At 36.5% G+C, this 23176-nt stretch overlaps 2 protein-coding genes across 2 annotated transcripts in view; one reads left to right on the forward strand and one right to left on the reverse strand.

Annotated features, from left to right (window-relative positions):
- LOC127456454 (ventricular zone-expressed PH domain-containing protein) overlaps positions 1 to 23176 on the reverse strand; it is a 177259-nt gene that overhangs the window by 119988 nt on the left and 34095 nt on the right. The window lies entirely within an intron of this gene.
- LOC127456457 (pentraxin-related protein PTX3-like) lies at positions 16677 to 22939 on the forward strand. The gene is made up of 3 exons (XM_051724973.1): positions 16677 to 16966; positions 19059 to 19637; positions 21591 to 22939. The coding sequence occupies exons 1-3, from the start codon at positions 16816 to 16818 to the stop codon at positions 22220 to 22222; spliced, it is 1362 nt and encodes a 453-aa protein (XP_051580933.1). The 5' UTR covers positions 16677 to 16815; the 3' UTR covers positions 22223 to 22939.

Below are 23176 nucleotides of genomic sequence, written 5' to 3' on the forward strand. Positions count from 1 at the left end.
TATATATATATATATATATATATATTTAATTAAATTGTAGCCTTTCTTGGTTTAATGGACTCTTTTCATAGACTGTGATGAGGTTATTTAGCTGCGTTCCAACTAGGAATGCACCGATACCACTTTTTCTATTCCGATCCGATTCCGATATCGGAAATCTCAGTATCGGCCGATTCCGATCCCAAGCCGATACCATTGTTGTTTTTTTGCATAATCAGTTTAGAATATTTTTACATTATTGTGCGGAACTAATTGGGAGTACTCTTTAATATGTAAAGAAACACAAACTTCTAACTACACATTATTTCAATATAAATGTATAGCTTATTAAGAAAATCTTTATTATTAACTAGTATACTGGATAATATAGCAGCAAAATTAACAGTAATTCCAGTCTTCAAGTCTTCAGTAGAAAAGAATCCAGTGTTTTATTTTTGCCAAAAATGTTTCAACTTGCATCTGGACTTTAAAGGATTCAGATCTCTTTTTTGTTCAATTTAGTTGTAAGACATCAGTCCACTTTTCATTCACACAGTTATTTTTTGGAACCCAAACTTTCAACTTAAATATTGTTATATATTGTAAACAAATACTAATGATGACAATAATAATATAAATTGTTATTAATATTATTATTATTGACTTTTAAATACAACAGTAATATATTTAAATTGTGCACTTTTTAAACCCTCATGCTTTTATTTTGACATTCTGAACTCTCCAGGAAGTCCTGTATGTGTCTGTCTGTAGGGAAGTTCACAGTAGTTTAATTCGCTTCTTATTCAAATTCTGATAAAATGCTCCTCCGGTGCCGTTCAAAATGCATATTATACGTGAATCGAACTTTTTAGCATTTACATCTGAGATGTTGTTCTTGAGTAGCGCTCAAATATTGCGCACCGCTGTGAAGGCTAAAAATAGCCGCAAGTGCATCACCAGCCTGTGTGTGAGTTTGTGTCAACAGAGCAACATCATTCAATAATGCGCTGGCGCTGCACATGCATATTATATATTTACTTATTAAACACAGCCTTTTGTGATTCACAGAGCTGTCGCACGTCTTCAAGTGGCTTGGAATAAAATGCTGAGTCATATGAACTAGTTTAATTGTGTTTTAATGGTTCTTTTATGTCATTTTTGGAGCAGATTTGGATCGGGCTCGTCAGACCAATACCCGATACGTCTAAAAGCTTCAGTATCAGAGCCGATACCGATCCAGGTATCGGACTGGTGCATCCCTAGTTCCAACATTGTCAATATTTAAAAGGTACAACTCAAATGTTTTTGTAGTTAACACTACAGCCATCAAATAAAAAAACAAATCATATTTTGCACTGTATCGATACTTAAAACTATTTTGTCAGAGCAAAGCATAGATGACAGCAGATGAGCAGAGAGTGTACATGACAGGGCTTTGTTTATGACAGTAAACCAATGATGTTGTTTCACAATGCGCAGCCACTGACAGTGACAAAATGATACATATTTGTGTGTTAGACACCTATCCCGAATCACAATCGTTACCATGTTTTTGTACATGTAACAACATTTTTAGTGACACAGTCAAGCAGTTTTATTACACTAAAATATTTTCCAGGACAAATAATTATTTTCAGGGACATTTAGGTATTTCTCTCATTTTCCATGACTTTTCCATGACTGGAAAACTGCATTGCAAAATTCCAGGTTTCCCAAGACGCGTGGGAACCCTGAACTATTATTTATTATAGTAATAAATGATAATAATGATAATAATTCATAACTAATTTATTATGTAAACTATAATAAATTAACATGATCTCCTTCCAATAGTGTAAAAAGGTTTCTGAAACATTGTTATTTTGTATAATTATTTATTTGTAGGCATTGTTTTACTGTAGCAACAGTTGTAGGCCTGTTGTAGGCCTAACTATAGTATTTTGCCAGAAACTGTATTTAAAACTGTGAATTTTTAAGGGATTTGACTGACACATATTATCTTATTGCTATCAACTTATTTACTTTTCATTCAACAGGGTCTTTTTTATTTCAAGGCTGAAATGAATGAGCACTCACAACAATCATCACTGTAAAACCAATAATAGTTTCCAAAAATGGAATTATTCTTGTGTCCATGACTTTTGTTATGGTATTCCACTTGTTATTAGCAGTCCTTTGATTAGTATAGGTTATGATCAACCCTTTTAAAAAAGAAACACCTTAAATGATGAATTGAACCTCCAGCACAGCGGATGATTTAGACTCTGGTGAAAATGTTTGTGCTATTTCCCTGCAACAACAGAAAGGAAATGGCACACACATTGTATGAAGACTTCATAACAAAACAACAGCCCTTTCCTGGATAATAAATGCAGTGTTTTGTTTTTGTTGTTGTTTACATTTTATTGTCCTTTGTTTGCTCATTTATTTGTCGGAAATGTCAGGCAGCAGCTTTTCAGCTGAGACGCATATGGCAAAAATGATCTCACAGAGAAAATAGAAATAAAACATGAAGAGAGACAATTAACATAATAAAGAATAAAAAAAAAAATATATATATATCTCTCTCATGATCTTAAAAATTGTGATCTAAAGGTGTATGCTTAAATACTTGCAATTACTTTTGTAGGCAAATATAAATTGTGCCTATGTATTAATTTCTTCACAAAACAATTTAAGAAATTAAAGTAATTTAGAAAAAAAGAAGAAATGAAGGACTAAACTGAAACATTGTAGACAGTCACTCATGTCAGCTAATAGTCACTCTTCATCTGGAAGTAATCAAGAACTTCCTAAAGGTGACTGTGAAAAACACAAGAAAGATCTCTGTTTGTAGTCTGAAATAAAACAAAGTTACACTGGCGCTCCATGAAATAATAAGCATGCGTGAGAACAGGAAGTGGAAGGAGACCTTTAGCTGCAGATGTCAATTCATTTGTGGAAGAACGAATGGATGGGACCAGGACCATTAAAAAAACAGAGAGCAGAGAGTTTCAGCTCCAATCAGTAACCTCTCAGGTGTGACAATTATGATGTTTCCATGTGTATATTCCTCTGTGTCTTCATATTATTCATATACAGGGATTATATTATGGAAAAACAGGATTTCTGTAGACATTTTAGGGTTGGGTGAAATAGCTAAAAGAAATATATATATTTTTTTTTTCTATGATGCTTGATCTATATCTCACTATTTACTGTATGGTCTGTTCTGAAATGGCTTAAAAGGGAGATTTATTATCAGTCAGAAGAATCATCACTTCAGACAAACCACTGTAACCAATTACATTCAAAATATTTAATGCACATGCAAGAAAAATGCAGTAAAAACCTAGTTTTCAAAATCAAGTCATGTTTTCCACACTACTTATCAGTGAATAAATGAAAACAGCTCGTTTAGGGATTTTATTGCATGTGACATCACAATCGTGATTGAATTAACATACAACAGTCCACATTTAAAGCTGCACTTCTAACTTTGTGCTCTCTAGCGACATCTGTGGTTGAAATTTAAATTGCAAGCAATTTGGATGAACACTTTACGTCAGTCGTGTTTCGACACTACTGCTCTGGCGGATGAATCTCATGATTTGAGGTCACCTGGACATCGCCTGTGTGTGATCATGACTGGAAGATGTTCAGAGCCGGAGTCATAACGTGCTATTTTCATGTTGATTTTATTATGTTATACGATTAAACATTTAAATATGAAATATTTCTTGCTTTGATGAAGATAAACAACACTCTTATTTATATATTTTGAATGAATGTTTTGTACACTTTTCTGACACTACACTCAAAGTGCTTTTACATAGAGAACAGAGGATCTCCTGAATAATCACCAGTTACAAGTATATTTTAATAAGATTATTCAAGTGTTTTATTGAATATTAATGTTTGTATTGTAGTATAAATTTAAGAGGTAAACACTTGTGATACTGCCGATTCGAGTTTAACGTAAGACTTAATTATTTTTACATTATTAATCTTGTCAACGTAATCAATGATGAAAACGTTTGTTGACGAACAGTTTTTTGATATCGTCAACGATAACGAAGACAAGATGAAAAAGGCGCTTCAAGAAGATTATTAAATTATTTTAATAAAGCATACTGTTGATGAAAATATGACAATAAAAATAATCCTTTCACAGAAAATGAATACACCTCTGAAGCATGAAGATTTCAGAGTACAGTAGGCTAACTTTTAAAAGTAGCGAATACTTCGTCTATATACATTATTATATCAGAGCTCAGGTTTTTCACAATGAGAACAGCAGGACTTTGTACATTTATACTGTATGTTTGATACATGTTTAAATGACAAAATGTTTATAAATGTTTTTTCTAAATATTTGATTAAAGTCTGGTCTGTTACAGTTTGACACTTTTTTTGTTCATTTTGCACGTCATCATGTAAAAGATATTTTCGTTGACTAAAATTGTATGTCATTTTTGTAAAACTGACTAAAATGAATGAATATAACATAACAAAATATTGACTATTTTTAAAGGAAATTTTTGTCAAAAGACTAAAACTGACTAAAATGAAAAAATGAACACAGCAGTTGATAAAGCAAGTGAAACTGTAGGCCTAATAAAACTGTAAACTAAAAACATAAAACGAGCAATAATGGGGATAAAATATTCTTTATTAAACATGAAAATAATATGTACAAGAAGTCAATTTCAGAAGTCATACGTATTAGTAAACTTGCACAGTAATTCCCCTGACAATGGATCACGATCGGTAAACACATTCATAAAAGCACTACCTCTAACAGACATCATACTGTATCCAATTCCAAGCATTATAGCAGATAAACAATTTCGCCAACAGATAACAGATCAACATCCATCCAGACTGCTGTGATGCAATCCTGAATTGTGAGATTGTGACTGACTGAACTGAACATCGTCCTCAGCTGGAACATGTGACAGCCGGCACTTCTTTCCTGTGTTTACGGACATGAACTCATGACGCAAAGAGGAACGACATAAGCCGGCAATTTCGTGCCAAATCCGACCCGACAGCTCAAAATACAAATTATTTTTATAGACTTACCGAAATGAATCGGGGTAAGGACATTGTTTTGAACACTGATTGTTTATGTACATAATCAATAACGGCAATTTGTTCATTTTTAACCAAAAAAATATGACATAGTGCAGCTTTAACTATAAACATATATTCAGTATGTAGTATCTTGGCCCATACTGAAGACAGTGAACTATGCCATGTGATGTGAACTTAACGTGTTAAAATTTAGCTAATCATAACTAAATCCATTTGCATACATATAGGGGTGTTTGATCAACTTCTTTTAGTACTGTGAACTTCTAGATCAGGGGTCGGGAACCTATGGCTCGCAAGCCACAAGTTGCTCTTTGTTAAAAATCAAGTGGCTCACTGGGTGTCTCACCATTCACCATCACATGATTGTTTAAAACTTTCCAGAGATAATTTTCCAACAGAAAGTGTGGGTGCGATTGCAAAGCTTGAAGTCAATGACACTGTTTTGATTTCCTTCCAAATTTGTCGTACACCCTACTCCTGGTGAACAAGGTTTGAAATGAACACCCGCCAAATGCTGATTTTTCATGCAGAGTATTTTGCTGATGTACCAGCCACTGTGGAAGGCGACCAGTAAGACTTCTCAGGGTGATATATTACAAGAAATTAGACACAAAGACGCGCATTTGACGAAACGTGATTATAACAGATGAAAGAAAAGCCGCCAATGCATGTCTGATTTGATATGTGTGCAGTGAGCTCTGCTGTTCATGAGTGCAATGAAAGCGCTTCTTCTAGACACGCACATGCATAGAGTTCTGGGCCTCGTTTCCCAATAACTATTGATCTTAGCTGTTAAGAGCATTTTCTACGAGTGATTTTATGAACATTCGTTATTTTTTATGTGCACCCAGGGTATGATATAGCACCAGCCACCCGCAAAATGCGACGAGACTCAATCCAGCTCGCGAGCTCCTCGTCCAAATGCAGGTATTTCAAGCGCGAGTAATTTTGCTCATCTACCCAAAACATGCGGGTGACCTGTAAGACGTCTCGGAGTGACACATGACAAGAAATGCTGTTAGTCAAAAAGACATGCTTGAAGAAACACACTTGATTATATATTTAAGAATAGACAAAATAAAAGCCGTCAATGCTCATGTCTGATTCGCTGTTTGTTCAGAGGTGTGCAACCGCATGTAAAGAGTTATCACTCCTTTTTCTCTGTTTCATTCAACTGAAAACTGTTTGGAAGAATAATGTAGTCTATGAGAATGCAGCAAATGATCTCCGATCATCTCGTGAGGTACTGTGAGTTTCGCTTTATTTCCACAGAGCAGTTTGCTCTACACATTGTGAACGCAACTCTGCAGGTTCAGTAATATATACGGGTATCTTTGTATTAAAGAAACAAAGACAAAAGTGATTAAATCATAAATGAATACAAGACACGTTCACCTTGAACCTAAAACTGAGTTCTATTTTCTTTTCTTTTGGCAGCATAAACTGTATTACCAAAACGCAATACAAACATATCCAATAGGAACACACATTTGGCAGCATTTTTTGGGAACACAAGGGAATTTATTAGGCTTATTTATTATGATGATTATTATAATTATCTTTACATTTATAATTGTCTTTAGTTCTTAATTTGTATGCTAGTAATTTTTGGCAAATGGGGCCATTGGAGACAGTAAATGTTTGGATTTGGTGAGGTGGTTATATACAAGATCTTTTAATCACTTCGTTATTTTAACTGTTTTTATTGTTTCATTTAAAGTGCAATTTGAATGTAGAAATTTTTTATGTTTTTCGTGTTTCAATAAATTAATTTAATTTTTAAAGCAAAATCAATAAAGCAAAAATATTCACCGACCTTTGGGGATATTAATCGGATATTGTGATATTTTAAATGCGATTATCATTCAAATATGTTTTACATACCGCCCAGCCCAAAAGGGAAGTAAAATTTGCCATGAACAATTGTAAAATTAAGTAATTTTATGGAGACCCGCACAAACGCGTGTACTCAATTCCATACTGCAACATGTTACCTATTAATTGTTGCATATTTGTTTGTTTTTGAGTAGTCTATGGGCAATATAAAACATTTTATTTTATTGAAAAATGTTGTTTTTGAAAATAGTAAATTATTCATTTGTGGTATGGCTCTTTCGAAAAAAAATGCATCAACCAAAAATTCAAAAATTGGCTCCTTAGTGAAAAAAGGTTCCCGACCCCTGTTCTAGAAATTAAAGTCTTGTTACAACACTTTTAACACTTTCACCATTTTTTTATTTGTCTAATATCAATGTCCAACAATGTATGTATGAAATGAAATTTTAATGTTTTTGAATTTAAATGGCCAACTCCTTTGTCTAGCTCAGGTTAATTTCATAGCAAACATTGTATGTATCCTTAATACAGACAATTAACCCTTTTGCTGTGTTCGTTTTGTGTTCCCGATTAAAAATGATGTATCTTTCATTCTCATCATTTGCAAATTTGTTATCACAACAATTATATTCAGAGTTGGTAAAACCATAAAAAAGATGAGATAGCCATGTGTTATACGTATATCGTTGGAAAGGTCTCAAATTTGCAAAAAAATATTTACTTAGAGGCCAAACTGCAGTGATTTTTAGTATATGAAATTCCCAAAGACACACATAAATATATATATTTTTTGTCATGTTTTTCCTTATTACTTCCTGAAACATACATATAACATAGACAAACACTTATCGTAAATTACGGCAGACTATCCCGATTCAAACAAGCTAAACACAACATAATATGATAAGTAGATCTTGAAATATTCCTCAAAGAGTGTCTATGGAAAGATGATGTAAAAAAGGGTGCTCAACACACATTGTTTGTGTGTGTATGTGTGAGTGTGTGCAGTGTGTTGTGTGTGTGTTGTGTGTGTTCACATGTCAAAGAACTTTGTGTATGCAAACACACATCCACATATGTACTCATCTAAAGGACTGGGATCCTCCTGAACACTTAATATTTCTGTTTTTTTGTAGTCTAATCCATTAATTTCCAATGGCCGGTAATTTTTGACCAGGAACACAAGTGTAACAAAGTGAAATAAAGCCATTTTTTTTAGATACCATATGTGAACCAAGTCAAGGAGTTTTATTCCAATAGAAATTATATATATATATATATATATATATATATATATATATATATATATATATATATTTTTTTTATTATTTTTTTTATCATAAGAAAAAAAAAGTCGCCTGGATCAAAATGACCGGTACAAAACATACCTGATGAGATAATTAATATTTCCACCCTTTTTGCATAATTAGGTAAAATTACAGCTTGATTGTAAAGATGTCAAATGTCTTTTGTTTTCTTCAAACATCACAGAAGTTTACATACAATTAGGTTGAAGTCATTAAAATTCTTTTTTTTAACCACTCCACAGATTTCATATTAGCAAACAATATTTTTGGCAAGTCGTTTAGGACATCTACTTTGTGCATGAGATGAGGAATTTTTCCAACAGTTGTTTACAGACAGACTGTTTCACTTTTAATTGACTATATCACAATTCCAGTGGGTCAGAAGTTTACATACACTAAGTTTACTTTGCCTTTAAGCAGCTTGGAAAATTCCATAAAATGATGTCAAACCCTTAGGCAATTAGCCAATTAGCTTCTGATAGGTTAATTGGCTAATTGGAGGTGTACCTCTGGATGTATTTCAAGGCCTACCTTCAAACTCAGTGCTTCTTTGCTTGACATCATAGGAAAATCAAAAGAAATCAGCCTAGACCTCAGAAAAAAAACTGTGGACCTCCACAAGTCTGGTTCATCCTTGGGAGCAATTTCAAAATGCCTGAAGGTACCATGTTCATCAGTACAAATAATAGTACGCAAGTATAAACACCATGGGACCATGCAGCCATCATACCGCTCAGGAAAGAGACGCATTCTGTCTCCAAGAGATGAACGTATTTAGGTGTGAAAAGTGCAAATCAATCCCAGAACAACAGCAAAGGACCTTGTGAAGATGCTGGAGGAAACAGGTAGACAAGTATCTATATCCACAGTAAAATGAGTCCTATATCTACATAACCTGAAAAGCTGCTCAGCAAGGAAGGAGCCACTGCTTCAAAACAGCCATTAAAAAGCCAGACTACAGTTTGCAAGTGCACATGGAGACAAAGATCTTACTTTTTGGAGAAATGTCCTCTGGTCTGATGAAACAAAAATGGAACTGTTTGGCCATAATGACCATTGTTATGTTTGGAGGAAAAAGGGTGAGGCTTGCAAGCCGAAGTACACCATCCCAACCATGAAGTATGGGTTTACAGCATCATGTTGTGGGGGTGCTTTGCTGCAGGAGGGACTGGTGCACTTCACAAAATAGATGGCATCATGAGGAAGGAAAATTATGTGGATATATTGAAGCAACATCTCAAGACATCAGCCAGGAAGTTAAAGCTTGGTCGCAAATGGGTCTTCCAAATGGACAATGACCCCAAGCATACCTCCAAAGTTGTGGCAGAATGGCTTAAGGACAAAAAGTCAAGGTATTGGAGTGGCCATCACAAAGCCCTGACCTCAATCCAATAGAAAATTTGTGGGCAGAACTGAAAAAGCATGTGCGAGCAAGGAGGCCTACAAACCTGACTCAGTTACACCAGTTCTGTCTGGAGGAACTGGCCAAAATTCCAGCAACTTATTGTGAAAAGCTTGTGGAAGGCTACCCAAAATGTTTGACCCAAGTTAAACCATTTAAAGGCAATGACACCAAATACTAACAAAGTGTATGTAAACTTCTGACACACTGGGAATGTGATGAAAGAAATAAAAGCTGAAATAAATAATTCTCTCTACTACTATTCTGACATTTCACATTCTTAAAATAAAGTAGTGATACTAACTGACCCAAGACAGGGAATGTTTTCTATGATTAAATGTCAGGAATTGTATAAGTTTAAATGTATTTGGCTAAGGTGTATGTAAACTGACTTCAAGTGTGTGTGTGTGTGTGTATATATATATATATATATATATATATATATATACAGGTATATGAGCAAAATTGTTTGGTGTGGTTGAAATAATTTTTGCACAAGAAATATTTAAATGATTTGTGTTTAGATTATTGTAGTTTTGAACATGTAATAATTAGAATTGTAATTATTTAATATTGAAAGTCTGGGTCTGGGACAAGGCTAAAACAAAACAAAAATCTATACATAAAAGGCATTTGAAAATGACCAAGAATAAACGATGAAGGCCCGGTAAAAAGTTTCCAATTCTGTTTTAATGAGACTTTCATATTACATAACAAACTTTAATCTGTTCGTTCAAACCCTTGGGACCAAGGCTGAAGAAACACCAATTGATGTCATAAAGGTACAGTGGCTCAAACAGCCTGTTTAATTGTAAAGTTTGGAAAATGTTCACGTAAAACTAAATTACAACTGTTTATGTGCATGAAACCGTGACTAGCATAAAAAAATAACTTCAAAGAAAAAAATGTGTCACACGTAATGAGCTTTTGCTATATAAGAGAACATTATGGCCCCTTTAAGCAAACTATGGACCCCTAATAACCTGTCTGACAGCATATGTTATATAATGAGCCTTTGAGAGAACCGACATTGATGGAATGGTCTAACAATTTCTTTGACCTTGCTGTAACTAACACTTTGATTTATTATCAAGAACAATCATCTACTTATCTGCTGAAAAAAAAAAAATCTAAAATTAAATAAGGTTGAAACACTACAACTCCCCAAAATCAACAACATATCTAATCTCTGCTCTGGCAAGTCATCTAAGTCACAGCTGACAATTAGCATTCATAATTCTGTACGCAAGATGTTTTTCCTGGCTCAGTGTGGACATTCAGCCAAGCTGAAAGATCTGCCCACCTGTTTCCAAACAAAGCGGGTTATGTTAATGAATGATTAGTGTTACACAGAAACAGTAATTGTACAGCTGGGAATCTTTCATTCACTTTCAAAGACCATATCTGACATCTTTGCTTTGGCTAAATAAACCTTTCTTATGGCTTGATCGGATATTGGTCCGACAAGCTCGGTTCAAATCTGATACTGTGTGTGTTAGTCATGGTCGTAACCGTTAAGCTCCAAAAATGAAATAAAAGAACAATAAAAGCACCTTTAAAGTAGTCCATATGACATTTTATTCAAAGTCTCTTGAAGACAAACAATAGCTTTGTGAATCACAAAAGGCTGTGTTTAATATGTAAATATATAGTATGCATGTGCAGCGCGTTTCAGTGAATGAGCGCTGCTCTGTTGACACACACTCAAAACACGCCACAGCTCGTGATCTCATAGTCGCGCACAATATGTAAGCACATTACACAAACAACATCTTAGATGTAGATGCTCGATAGTTTGGTTTGCTTACACTGTAACATGCACTGGGAACGGCACCAGAGAAGTATTTCATCAGACTTTAAATAAGAATCTTATTAGGCTATTTACACACACTCAAATAACTTCCTGGAGTGTTTCGCCAAAATAAAAGCCAGAGGGTTTTAAAATTAAGAAAGCACGACTGAATGTATATTACTATGATAAAATTATACAAGTAAATAAATAATAGTAAATAATAATAATAATAATAATTATTATTATTATTATTTTTATTATTATTTTTAGTTTACAAATTACAAAACGATTTGACTGGGTTCTAAAAAATAATTGTGTATTAAAAGTGGACTTATTAAAACTATTAAAACTAAACTGAACAAAAAAGAGATCTGAATGCATTGTCCAGATACAATAAAAAAAAAAAGAGCAATGAGTTTAACTTTCAACACCACTCACATCACGTTGCACTCAAGAGGCCACACAGGCTGCGTCTTTCCACCCAAAACTACACACAATCGTGTTCTTTAACAAAACCTACTACAAAATCAACTAAATCTACCTACCTACCCTAACCTTACACCGAAACCTAGCCGATAGTATTGAGATTTAACATCTGCATTTTTGACTTGTGTTTTACAGTTTTACTTGTGATTTGTGTGAAAAGTTATTTTTGTTGTAGTGCCTTTAGTGTTCATTTCATCAGGAAACCGCTGTGATACGTACAACGAGCCATTTAAAACTATTTTGCAAAAACGCAGGTATTTTAACTTGATTGAATGATCTGCAACTACCATGCTCTCAGCTTACAACATCCCATGCATGAGCTGCACTGTGAACATGCAAAATGATTGAAAGGAAATAAGCAGCTTATGATTAAAAATCTTCTGACTAAAAAGAGAATCTCAACTTTTTGTTTGCTGTTTACTAGGGCTATTTACAGCAACAGGTGTGATATTTCAGGACACCTGATTCACTAAGAACTGTCAAAGTTTCAATAGCGCCTTTTTCAGTCTCTGATGAGAACTAAAAGGCAAGTAACTAAGAATTGGCTTTTTCCATAGAGTTTTTCCACACATGTGACCATTGTTCTTGTAGTGATAACATCCGAGGCTGTGCAGAAATACTATCTGTTTCTCTAGAGTACAGTTCATCTCAGACAGCATGTTATTACAGAGGACTGATGTAGATCTTTCACGTCCCCAGTGAGAAAAACACACGTGCATAATGTGTAAATGGAAGTGGAGTATTTATTAGTAGTGTTGGGAATAGGAATGTCAATTGTATCAGTCTTTCTACAGTATTGTTAATACAGAGTACCGACTCAATTCAGTATCCGAAAACTCTGACCCTTTGAGTATTTCAGGAAAATACAATGTAGAGCAGAAGTGTGTAATTAGGAGTGTGTACGAGAAACTATTTCAACACGCAAAAGTTACACACTTCAGCTTTAAGCTAAGTTTTTTTTTTTTTTCAATCACAGAAACTATCATTTTGATCAAACAGCCATTGCTGCAAAGTAGTCATATAAATAAAGCAGTCATATCAGCACTAGGATGCTTCACTGTTTATCACCCCACTTGTGATCATGGTGTTCAAAAATTACGTGTAAGAACAGTACAGACGTGTAAGAGCAGCTAGCTGAGTTGATGTTGAGAAAGATCGGAAATGATTTTGCCCAAGACAGAGTACTAAAAATTGGAGAAATTTGAATGCCCAGGGGTTTAGGGGTTTAGGTTTGGGGTTTGGGTTAGGGGTTACACTTAGGAAAAATCCTAAAAATGTTTCTCTTTTTTCCGTGGTACATAACAGTGATTTTCCTGTTAAATTCAGTTAGGTTTAAGGTTTGGGGTTAAACTTAGGAAAAATCATTATAACATTGTTCATTAGTTTGTTAATTTTTCTCTATGGGATTAAAATTTGTACGTTTTTCACCATATACTTTTATAACGACTTGTCATGAGAAGGGTTTGGATTTACTTTATCTCCCAGACCTATTAGCAGGCAATCTGGCATCACTGTGAATCACATTGTTTAGAAAGTGTAACCATAACACGAACACACTACACGTGTTAGCAAACGAGTGATGTGAATATTCTGCATCACTTTAAATTCAGATTAGAGGACCTCATTGTCTGAGATTTGCCATCAATTATGATGTAGGTGCTGCTGGAATTTCATATCACCAGCACTTTTCATTCCAAGATGGCAGATTCACAGCTTTAGCCACAGCTGACCTTCCATTGCTTTCCCTTCAGAGACAACGAGGCCAGTCATCCACATTTGTGCTGTCTTGTAACCCTGCCTGATTTCACATTCAAAAACGCCTCTGTTCTTTTTGCACCGGGCAAGGAGAACTATACAGGAGCCACATTAATGTGGGAAGTGGTACACATGTTGGGCATGAGCTTAACCAGTGCAAGTTCATGCAGCTATTTATTGTTAACCAGGGTCTGAACAGAGAATGTGTTGATAAGCTAAATTCTGACTGTTAATGGACTGATGATGACCAAACCTAGCTGACATAGGCAGAAAACCCCATCTGTTGTGGTTAAAGGTATTTACTGTAATGTTGCAGACATATTAATGTCAACCTCCCAAAGGATACATGTCATGGCTGTGACCCTCAGTTTCCAAATACAATTTTGTGTCCTGCAAATGATAAATATATATCACTCCTCCACCAGCCTCATACAGTTAGACAAAAAGGGTTAGAGGGCACCAAATTATGTGCAGTTATGTGTGGAGTGGATACGTTTTTGACCGTGACAACTGCCGTCTGTAATCATCACCAAAATTACAGCAAATTTCCATGACCCAAATCCTAGAATCCCCCTGAAAACAATCACAACACCCAGTACAAAATGGAATATATTGGTATATACATGCAACAGATTAGGACCAGCACTGTCAGCATGTGTGGCCCTCTATAAAAAATCAGGATCTGGATTGGGGATTGGGAGTTTGGACTAGAAAAAGGGTAGGGAAAGAAAGTAATAATAATTCCTTACATTTATACAGCACTTTTCTAAGCACTCAAAGCACTTAACCTAGTATAGGGGTAATCACCTCAACCACCACCAGTGTGCAGCATCCACCTGGATGATGCGACAGCAGCCATAGTGCACCAGTACACTCACCACACACCAGCTATTGGTGGAGAGGAGAGAGTAGAGTTATAGAGCCAATTAATGGATGGGGATTATTAGGAGGCCATAATTGAGAAGGGCCAATGGGGGGACACCAGGGTTACACCCCTATTCTTTACGAGAAGTTTCCTGGGATTTTTAATGACCACAGCGAATTAAGACCTCGGTTTAACATCTCATCTGAAAGACGGCACCTTGTAACAGCATAGTGTCCCGTCACTATACTGGGGCATTAGGACCACAAAGACCACAGAGTGAGCACACCCTGTTGGCCTCCCTAATACCTCTTCCAGCAGCAACCTTAGTTTCCCCAGGAGGTCTCCCATCCAGGTACTGTTCAGGCTCAAACCTGCTTAGCTACAGTGAGCAACCAGGAAAGAGCTGCAGGGTGATATGGCTGCTCAAGTAGGAGAGGGAATGGTAAATCAGTGGGTTGGAGTAAGTATTACAGTAGGGTTGAAAATGGAGGTCGGAGTTAGGCTTTAGGGATGGAGATTAGGGGTTGGGGTCAGGACTGGGGTTGGGGTTGAGGACAAAAACAGGTTAAAACTGGGAGCCAAGGTTAAATTTTTAGACTGGGAGGCATATTAATTTGTTGCTAGTATGTTATAGTTAATTTAGGCCAGTGGTTGTTAAACCAAAGCATGCCAGAATACCGGAGTTACTGAGTACTCACCATTTGGTTGGTAACTTTATTACAGACTGCAACTGTAAGGCTCTGTCACATCAAAGTACACCAATCTTGAACCCCACACAAAATTGACTATGACATGGGATGTCAATCAAGCGAATTCCTAATTGTGCAGATTCCCATTAAGATGACTGTATGTATCCATGGAATTTCAACATGCGAAAGTAAATGAGACTGAGACTTAATACATGGTATAATTCACATTGAAAGAATGATAGTCTGATATTTGCTTGTAAGAGACGAAAGCAAATCATATGACATATAGACCATCTAATAAAGAAAACCACTGTTGTGACATCTTCTAATGATTTTTTCCTCTGTGGAAATGTTAATTTGAGAAGTTTATCTTGGAATTTTTTCCTAGATAACAGATTCATAGATTCACACCAGAATTTTAGGTGCAAATGTTCATTGTGAACGAGCTTTCAAATATAAAAAGTGGATTCCTTTGGTGCTATTCAAACCGGGTCCGATGAATCGTCAGCTGACAATCCAAAGTTGTTGTTGTTTTTACGGAAAGCAGTCCAATTTATTTTTTTTACTGGGAAGAAAACTGACTGAACAATGAGGTGATTTTAGTCATGTGTCCCAAGCCACTTCAGCTTCAAAATCCAGCATGTTGGTGGCACCAAAATTTACTTAGCAAACTAACATTAAACACTTAAAGAAGAACAACCAGGAACCGACACTGAAGATGGTTGATGGTTGGTTTTCATTGGTATCTGAGCACAGAAGGAATTAATTTGATAAATACCACAATGGCTACAAAAAGCGGAGAAGGTGGTCTTATTATGGCAAGGAATTGCTAAAAAAAAATTAGAATCAATGATTTTTTAACTAAATATATTATAATTTTAGTCTCACAAATTTGTCTCAGATTTGGTGTGAATAGGGCTTTTGGCCCATAAGATCTTTTGGTTAGGGTTATAGTTAGTGGTAGGCTTTGGTGTACGAATTTCATTAAATGTTCTGGGAAGTTCTGGTAACAGCAAACAATGTTGATTCAGGGATATGTCCTGATGTTCAGATGTATAATAGACCTTAATGAAGTAATGAAAAATGCAAAAGGAAGACAGAACAGAAAACAGAAACAGCAGCTGAATGGGGTGCAAGGGGTCATGTAATGGTACATATAAAAAAAGAGAGAAAAGAATAATAAACCTCTGTTCTAAACCTAACCATATCTCAAGCACCACTAGTCACAAACAGAAGAGTGAAAACCCTTTAAGTTTTTCCTTGCTTCATTTCTTAGCTCCTTCTCTCTCTTTTACCTCTTTCCCAAGCTTCTCAGACAAGGCACCCCCTCTCTCTCTCTGCCTATGTCTCAGCCTATTGCAGAAGCAGTACAACTATTTGACAACACCACCCATACTACCTCCAACGAAGAATTGCTCACTGGAACTAACTCTCATTTTCTCTCTCTCTCTCTAAGCGCAATGTTTATATAAACCATAGAGCTCCTCTATCCAGTTCAGCTGCCTTTCAGCTACAGTTCACCACACAAGCAGGAGTGCTGCCAACAGACTGTTCAGCATCTAACAAGGAGGACCTACAAGAAGAGAAAAATAGACAATTACACACACACTGACTGATCATATTCAAACATGCCTAGCATATCTATGTGGACATTCCTCCAGGCCATGTGTCTGGTGGGTTCATTGTCCACTGCAGTACCTGAGAGTTATGAGGATGATATCGAGGTGGGCTTTGGAGACAATTATTTTAATGAGATAACGGAGGAGGACCAGATGGAAGGTGAGTAACATGGACATTATAGAATGATAACAGTATGATTGTGTTTGTTTAATTTGATTACTGAGTGAAGGAAACATGTAACTGACAAGAAAAACACGTTTAGAAGAGTTCCGCCATCAGTGTGTGTGTGTGTGTGTGTGTGTGTGTGTGTTTGCACGTCTTTGAGAAAGGAGCTCTTTAACCAGAGATATGGAGACAGAAATAGAGAGTGACCCACCTGGATCATGAGATTACACTGTAAAAAATGCTTTGTCAGGTAACCTAAAATGTGCTTTATGTGGTAACATTCAAATTAACTGGTTTTATTCAGGTCAAAAATATTATTTAATAATTAAATATTATTATGACTGAATCAACATGACAATATTAGGTTACACCAACAGAAGTTATTTTTAAGGGTTAGAGCAAGTAGATATAGCTCCTTAAGGTAGCTCCTTAACTGCACATTTCTACTTTTAACAATGTAGGAATTTGTGAATGAGGGAATATTTATAGTTGTGTGTGAGTTGTGCACTCAACTCTGTAATGACAAGAAAGCTGAAATAGAGGAATGTATGGCTAGCGGCAGAGGTTATCCTGTGATTGTGTATTGATTTATTTATTGTTGTCTCTCTTAAGCACACACACAAACAAACCACACAAGGTGTGTTAGCTCTCTCTCTCTCTCTCAAGAAAGTGATGGAGAGACAATGTAGAGATAGAGAGAGAAAGAGAGAAAAAAGCCACAAGCTGTCCTATTTGTTTTCAATTATTAGATTGATGCAAGATAAAAAAGTAATCAAATTTGAATGTATTATTGATGGTCATAACTCATTTTAAATAAAAAAAGACTGATTCACTTCTAGAGTTGTTCGTTACTTTAACTCATTTACAATGTTCATAGTTAAGAATGTGCTCAAAAGTAAGAAAACTAAAACTGAAACATTGCAAAAAAAAAAAAAAAAAAGGCATTGATCCGTGGGTCACTTTTTGAAATAAAAAAATCCACAATTCACTCAAAGGTGCTGCAGCATCGACTATGTAGTTTGAAAGGTTATGGGTCAAAAGCCAGCTTTTGATACCTAACATTACTTATTTTAGGTGAGCATACACAAAATCCTTCGAAAAATAAGTGTGCATATGGTGTATGCGCTATACCAGTGGTTCCAAGACTGGGAATCTCTGCTTAGTTCAATATTTTAATAGCCACCAATGTTAAAAGTATTGGCAATACTCTGTTTGACCGCAGCCGGCTGCTTTCAAACACTTTCATGCATACTGTATTTCTGCACGTGCTGTATAGAGCACATGTGAACAGTCAAATGCACTTCTTGATAAAATTGCCCCTCTTGATGTGATATTAATGTGAACACAGCCATTAATGTAATATAAAAGTGTAAGCAGACTGGACAAAAATCGGTGCCGTCTTGACAGCCGTTAATGTATTACATGAGTGTAAGCAAACAGGAAAAAAACATTTCCGTGTTTAATTTTTCCGTGTTTGGGGTGCCGCGGGAAACAAAAAAACACACTATAAAGGGGTGCATGGTGTAAAAAAGTTTGGGAACCACTGCGCTAGACTACTGGTATGCAGGTGAGTAAAATGAATACATTCCAGAACATATTTCATTCAGGAACGTGGTCCTGTTTCCCAAATATATGACATAGTAACAACAACTACGAAAATATTCTACTCTGGTTTCATTAAACAAGTACAATTTAACCACAATGAACAAGCTTCTTCGAATACATAGCACTTTTAGTTAAAAAGAACTGGAAGCCAGACTTACGGTTCTCCGCAATTTTTTTAAATGCAGTGTTTTGAATCAGACAATTCTGCAGCTCCGGTGGCATAATAGGATAGTACAGTGTCCAGTGGATGCGCACTCTAGAAACTCACTGAATGTTGTAGGTCATCTGGGTATTTCTCGCCTCTCCATTTCCATACTGCTTTTGATTTACAATATAGTAGGGAAGTATGCATATGGTATGCACTGGCATTCCTTCAAAATCAACACATGGTGTCACCTTACATACATATACAAACAATGTTATTTAACCTCACTCTTTTTCTCTCCGTGTTCCTTTCTTTTACTCTCTGCTTATCTCTCAGGAGAGACCCCCACAGCTTCCCCAGAACCATGCAAAGCTCCAGCCTTCACAAACTGGGATAAGCTCTTTACCATGCTGGAAAATTCCCAAATGAAAGAGAACATGCTGCTGCAGTATGCCAATGACATCATCAAGGTAGAGCTGCAGACTTTAAGAGGTGAGATGCTACAGTTCTTGGCACAGTACGGTGGCTTTTGCGCATCTGCAGTTGAGAGCATGGCTCGAAGGGCCGGGGCTCAAACAGAGATGAGACTACAGAATGCACTGGAGAGTTTGCAAAAGGCTTCAGCTGAGCAGTACACACAGCATGATACAGCCCTTCAGCAGCTACTGGCAGCCAGTGGAAACCAGGCTGCACAGCTGGAGCGACTGGAGAACAGCTGTCTGAAATGGGGGGGAGGAGGTCTGGTCTCCGAAGCCAAAAGCTTCCAGGCCCGACATCTCATGCAGGAAGTGACTGAGACAGAAAACAGAGGCAGGTTTGAGAAGACTCTGGCAACCATTTCGAGTGACCTGCAAGCCATCCAGGAACAGCTGACCCTCTACACAAGATCAACCTTTGCAAACATGCTTCCATCAGGTAAGAGTACCCACCTTGTAACAAGTAAAAGTAGTCCATGATTTTTTTTGGGCATTTTATTGAGAAAGGAGCAGAGTAAGGACTAGAATAGATGGGTAAAAAGAGGGGGAATGTGATCGTGAGTTGTCACAAGCCAGAAACATCCATGTGTCGGCTAAATGCTTTAATGTATCGAACCGCTTCATTTGTACTAACTACTATGCCATGGCTCTAAAAACAGGCAATGTTTTGGATGGGAAGGGTAAAATACACATGTAGATTATGTCATAGGTTTTAAACAACAAACATGACAGTTCATTTACAACACCCTTTCAAAGTGTGTTGTTTTGTGCGAGTTAATCTTTTGAGCTAAAAAAGACAGCCAAGGTGACGATTCTGCATTGGTGCTGTACATTTTGAGCTGGAAATCTGTGATTTATGAAATCCAAATGTCATGATCAAACCATTAGCCAACTTAGCTGACTAACACAAATACATCAAAGTACGTTAACTCTCAGGAGCCCCGCACAGACCACCATCACCCCTAGTTAGGAGACGGATTCCCCCCAAAATCTGATAAATAATGTTTAAGTCCCAGAGACTTTCCCAAAGCTACTACTGAGCTGAGAAACAAGCTCTGTCTGCATGAAGAGAGCCTTCACCTTGTCAGTCAGCCGGATACAGTTTCCAGTCAACTAAGCTAAAAATGATTTAATCACCAACTGCCCCATGCATTTTGCGTTAAATGGCTTTGTAGAGGTAGAGTAAATGAAAGGCAGAGGGAGGTATAATCATTAACAGCTACACAGGGTGACCACACCAAAGCGTCCGGGGGGAAAACAGAACCAGATGAGATTGTTTAGAGAATGAGTTAGCCTCCCTCTAGCCTCCAGGAGCAGTAAACCTAAGACAAATGTAATGAAAATATTGTAAGCCACGGTAGGAAAGGAGAGTCGTGGCTTGTCATAACTAAGCAATCACATTAACCCAACCCCCTTCAATCTCTCTCCGACTGTGGTACAAGCCTTCCACTGTAATCCCGATTCCTTCTGGTTGAAGTTTATTTCTTATTCTCACATACTTGGATACAAAACTCAGTGTTAGTTGCGTAGATTAGAAAAAAATGAGAAAAAAGACCCTCTTAACCAGCATGCTATTTCCATGCTGGTCTAGGCTGGTTTATGCTCATTAGTGCTGATTTGGTGCCGGTCTAGCTGGTGGACCAGCATAGCCATGATTTTTACCAGAAAAATCTAGCTGGTTAAGCTGGATGACCGGCATGGTCTTTCGAATTAAGATGGTTCAGCTAGTTTAAAAGCCTGGTAGGGTAACCATCACACCAGCATTCCTTGCAGGATGACGAGCACCCAAAACATGACATTAGCTGGTGTCCAGCAATAATTTTCTTTTCAGCAGGATAGGCAATCATGAACTCACAAAAACACAACTGTGCAGGGAAGAGGGGTTGGGTTCTACCAGTTCCATTCTGAACAAGTTCAGCTATAAAGAAATACCTATAGTCAGAAAAACATGTCCTTCAATCTCTGTTGCTCTTTTAGAAGGCTCAGCAGGTGCAAAACCTGGACGAAATACACAATGACTAAATGTTTACAACAAAAGTCATTACTCTGAAAACTACTCATACAATAAAAAGGATGCATTAATGATTACATAAGACCTTTGATTTTTTTTATAAATGAATTCTTTTCACTTTTTGATCTTGGTGCTTCATAATGTTATATAAATTAAATAAAATATAATAATCCCAAAGTGGTGAACCCTCCTTGAAAGATTTTGAAAGTGTGAAGGTTATCCATAGAAAATTATAAACCATCTAAAATGCAATTGTTGGGTGGAGTGGTGCAGTGGTTTCCCCCCTGACATATACAGGAACAGACATCACAACATATTAATTCTGCTCCTTCTAACTGGGGAAATTAACCTTTTCCCAAATAAAATCTTCTTCCTCTCCAGGCTGTGACACTGGGCTGATCTTCCCCATGCGTTCTTCTAGAAATCATGTTGAAGTTTCACCCAAGAGGCCCTTCCAGACCAATGCTGTTACCATCTGCCTGTGGGTGAAACCTACTCAGGTGATCAACAAGACCGTCCTCTTCTCTTACAGCACGACTGGCAACCCATACGAACTACAGCTGGTGCTGAATGACCACAGTGTCCTATTTACAGTGGATGGTGAAACCCATTTGGTGGAGGCCTCAGGGGCAGTGCAAGAGGGTCAGTGGGTGCACCTTTGTGCAGTCTGGAGCTCACAACAGGGCCTTACCTCTCTGTGGGTGAACGGTCAACAAGCTGCAAACTCTCCTGGAGTGGCTGAGGGTCATGAGCTACAAAGCAAAGGAAGCATACTACTGGGGCAAGAGTACGGACGCTACTTCAGGCATCTCAGCGTACAAGACACATTTGACGCGGAGCTGGCTTTCACAGGCAAGATGACTGGAGTGAACATGTGGGACCGGGTATTGGATTCAAAAGAGATATCTCAGCAGGCACGAGTGGATGGGAGTGGTTGTGGTATTCGTGGTAATGTGGTGGCATGGGGTGTGTCTGACATTGATCCAAAAGGGAGTGTCAAGTTAATCTACTAATTTCCCTAATGTCTTAACCACCTGAGCCCTGTATCAACTAAGCTTCTACAAGCACATATTAAGAATCCGCTATGCTACATCTGCACTCAACATTAATCTCCTTCATTTAAGATGTGTGGAAAATAATCCCTTATAGGGAAAATGTGATTTAGGGTGGATTGCCTGTCATCAAGCAAGTTAAAAATAAAATGCTGCCATCTGAGGGACATCATATCACTCATTCTTAACTTTTTAATTACAATGTTCTGTTTTCATTTTCATTTAATTCAGAGTGGATGGAATTTTCTAAACACGTGTATCGTCAAAGTATTTATCATGTTTGATGTTTACATTCAGATTTGACCTAATTTGTAATCTATTTGTAATGTAATCTTTCAATGCACTTCAATGCATTTTCTTCTGCATTTTTTTTAACAATTGTGCTATTTTTAAAATATTTTGCTACATGAATACTGCTAATGAATAACTTTTTTTGTCTTTGGTTCATTTTAACAAAGGCGTTGTTTTGATGATGGGACTGTGGAAAATGTTTACAAGATCATTTATGACTTTTTGTTTTTCGCTGATGTGATTAAATGTATTATAATGTATAAAAAAATTCAAGAGGCTAAGATGAATGTATAATGTACATAGCAGTTTTTCACTGAAGGACATGAGAAACAAAACTTAATAAAATTTAAAACTAAAACAACAAATAAAATTCATTTTCAAAAGTTATCCAGCTCCCAAACCTATGAATGAGCCACATGCATGAAACATAATACATACAGTACTGTATATATATTATATAAAAAGTAGTATATAAAGTATTTAAAGAGATTAATAATGAAAGTTCATTAGGCAAAAGGCACTATTAGTGAACATGAAAAGAAATTTATAACCTATTTATTTCAAAGTGAAACTGAACATTCAACAAGAAAAAAAATGCATGGAGGTACTTGATTTTGCCCATCA

The sequence above is a fragment of the Myxocyprinus asiaticus genome, chromosome 18, assembly GCF_019703515.2.
Source record: "Myxocyprinus asiaticus isolate MX2 ecotype Aquarium Trade chromosome 18, UBuf_Myxa_2, whole genome shotgun sequence".
Taxonomy (NCBI): Eukaryota; Metazoa; Chordata; class Actinopteri; order Cypriniformes; family Catostomidae; genus Myxocyprinus; species Myxocyprinus asiaticus.

Coding starts and splice junctions, on each gene's coding strand:
- LOC127456457 (XM_051724973.1), top strand. CDS start 16,816: ATGCCTAGCATATCTATGTGGACATTCCTCCAGGCCATGTGTCTGGTG. Junction 16,967..19,058: donor GGAGGAGGACCAGATGGAAG/GTGAGTAACATG, acceptor CTTATCTCTCAG/GAGAGACCCCCACAGCTTCC. Junction 19,638..21,590: donor TGCAAACATGCTTCCATCAG/GTAAGAGTACCC, acceptor CTTCCTCTCCAG/GCTGTGACACTGGGCTGATC.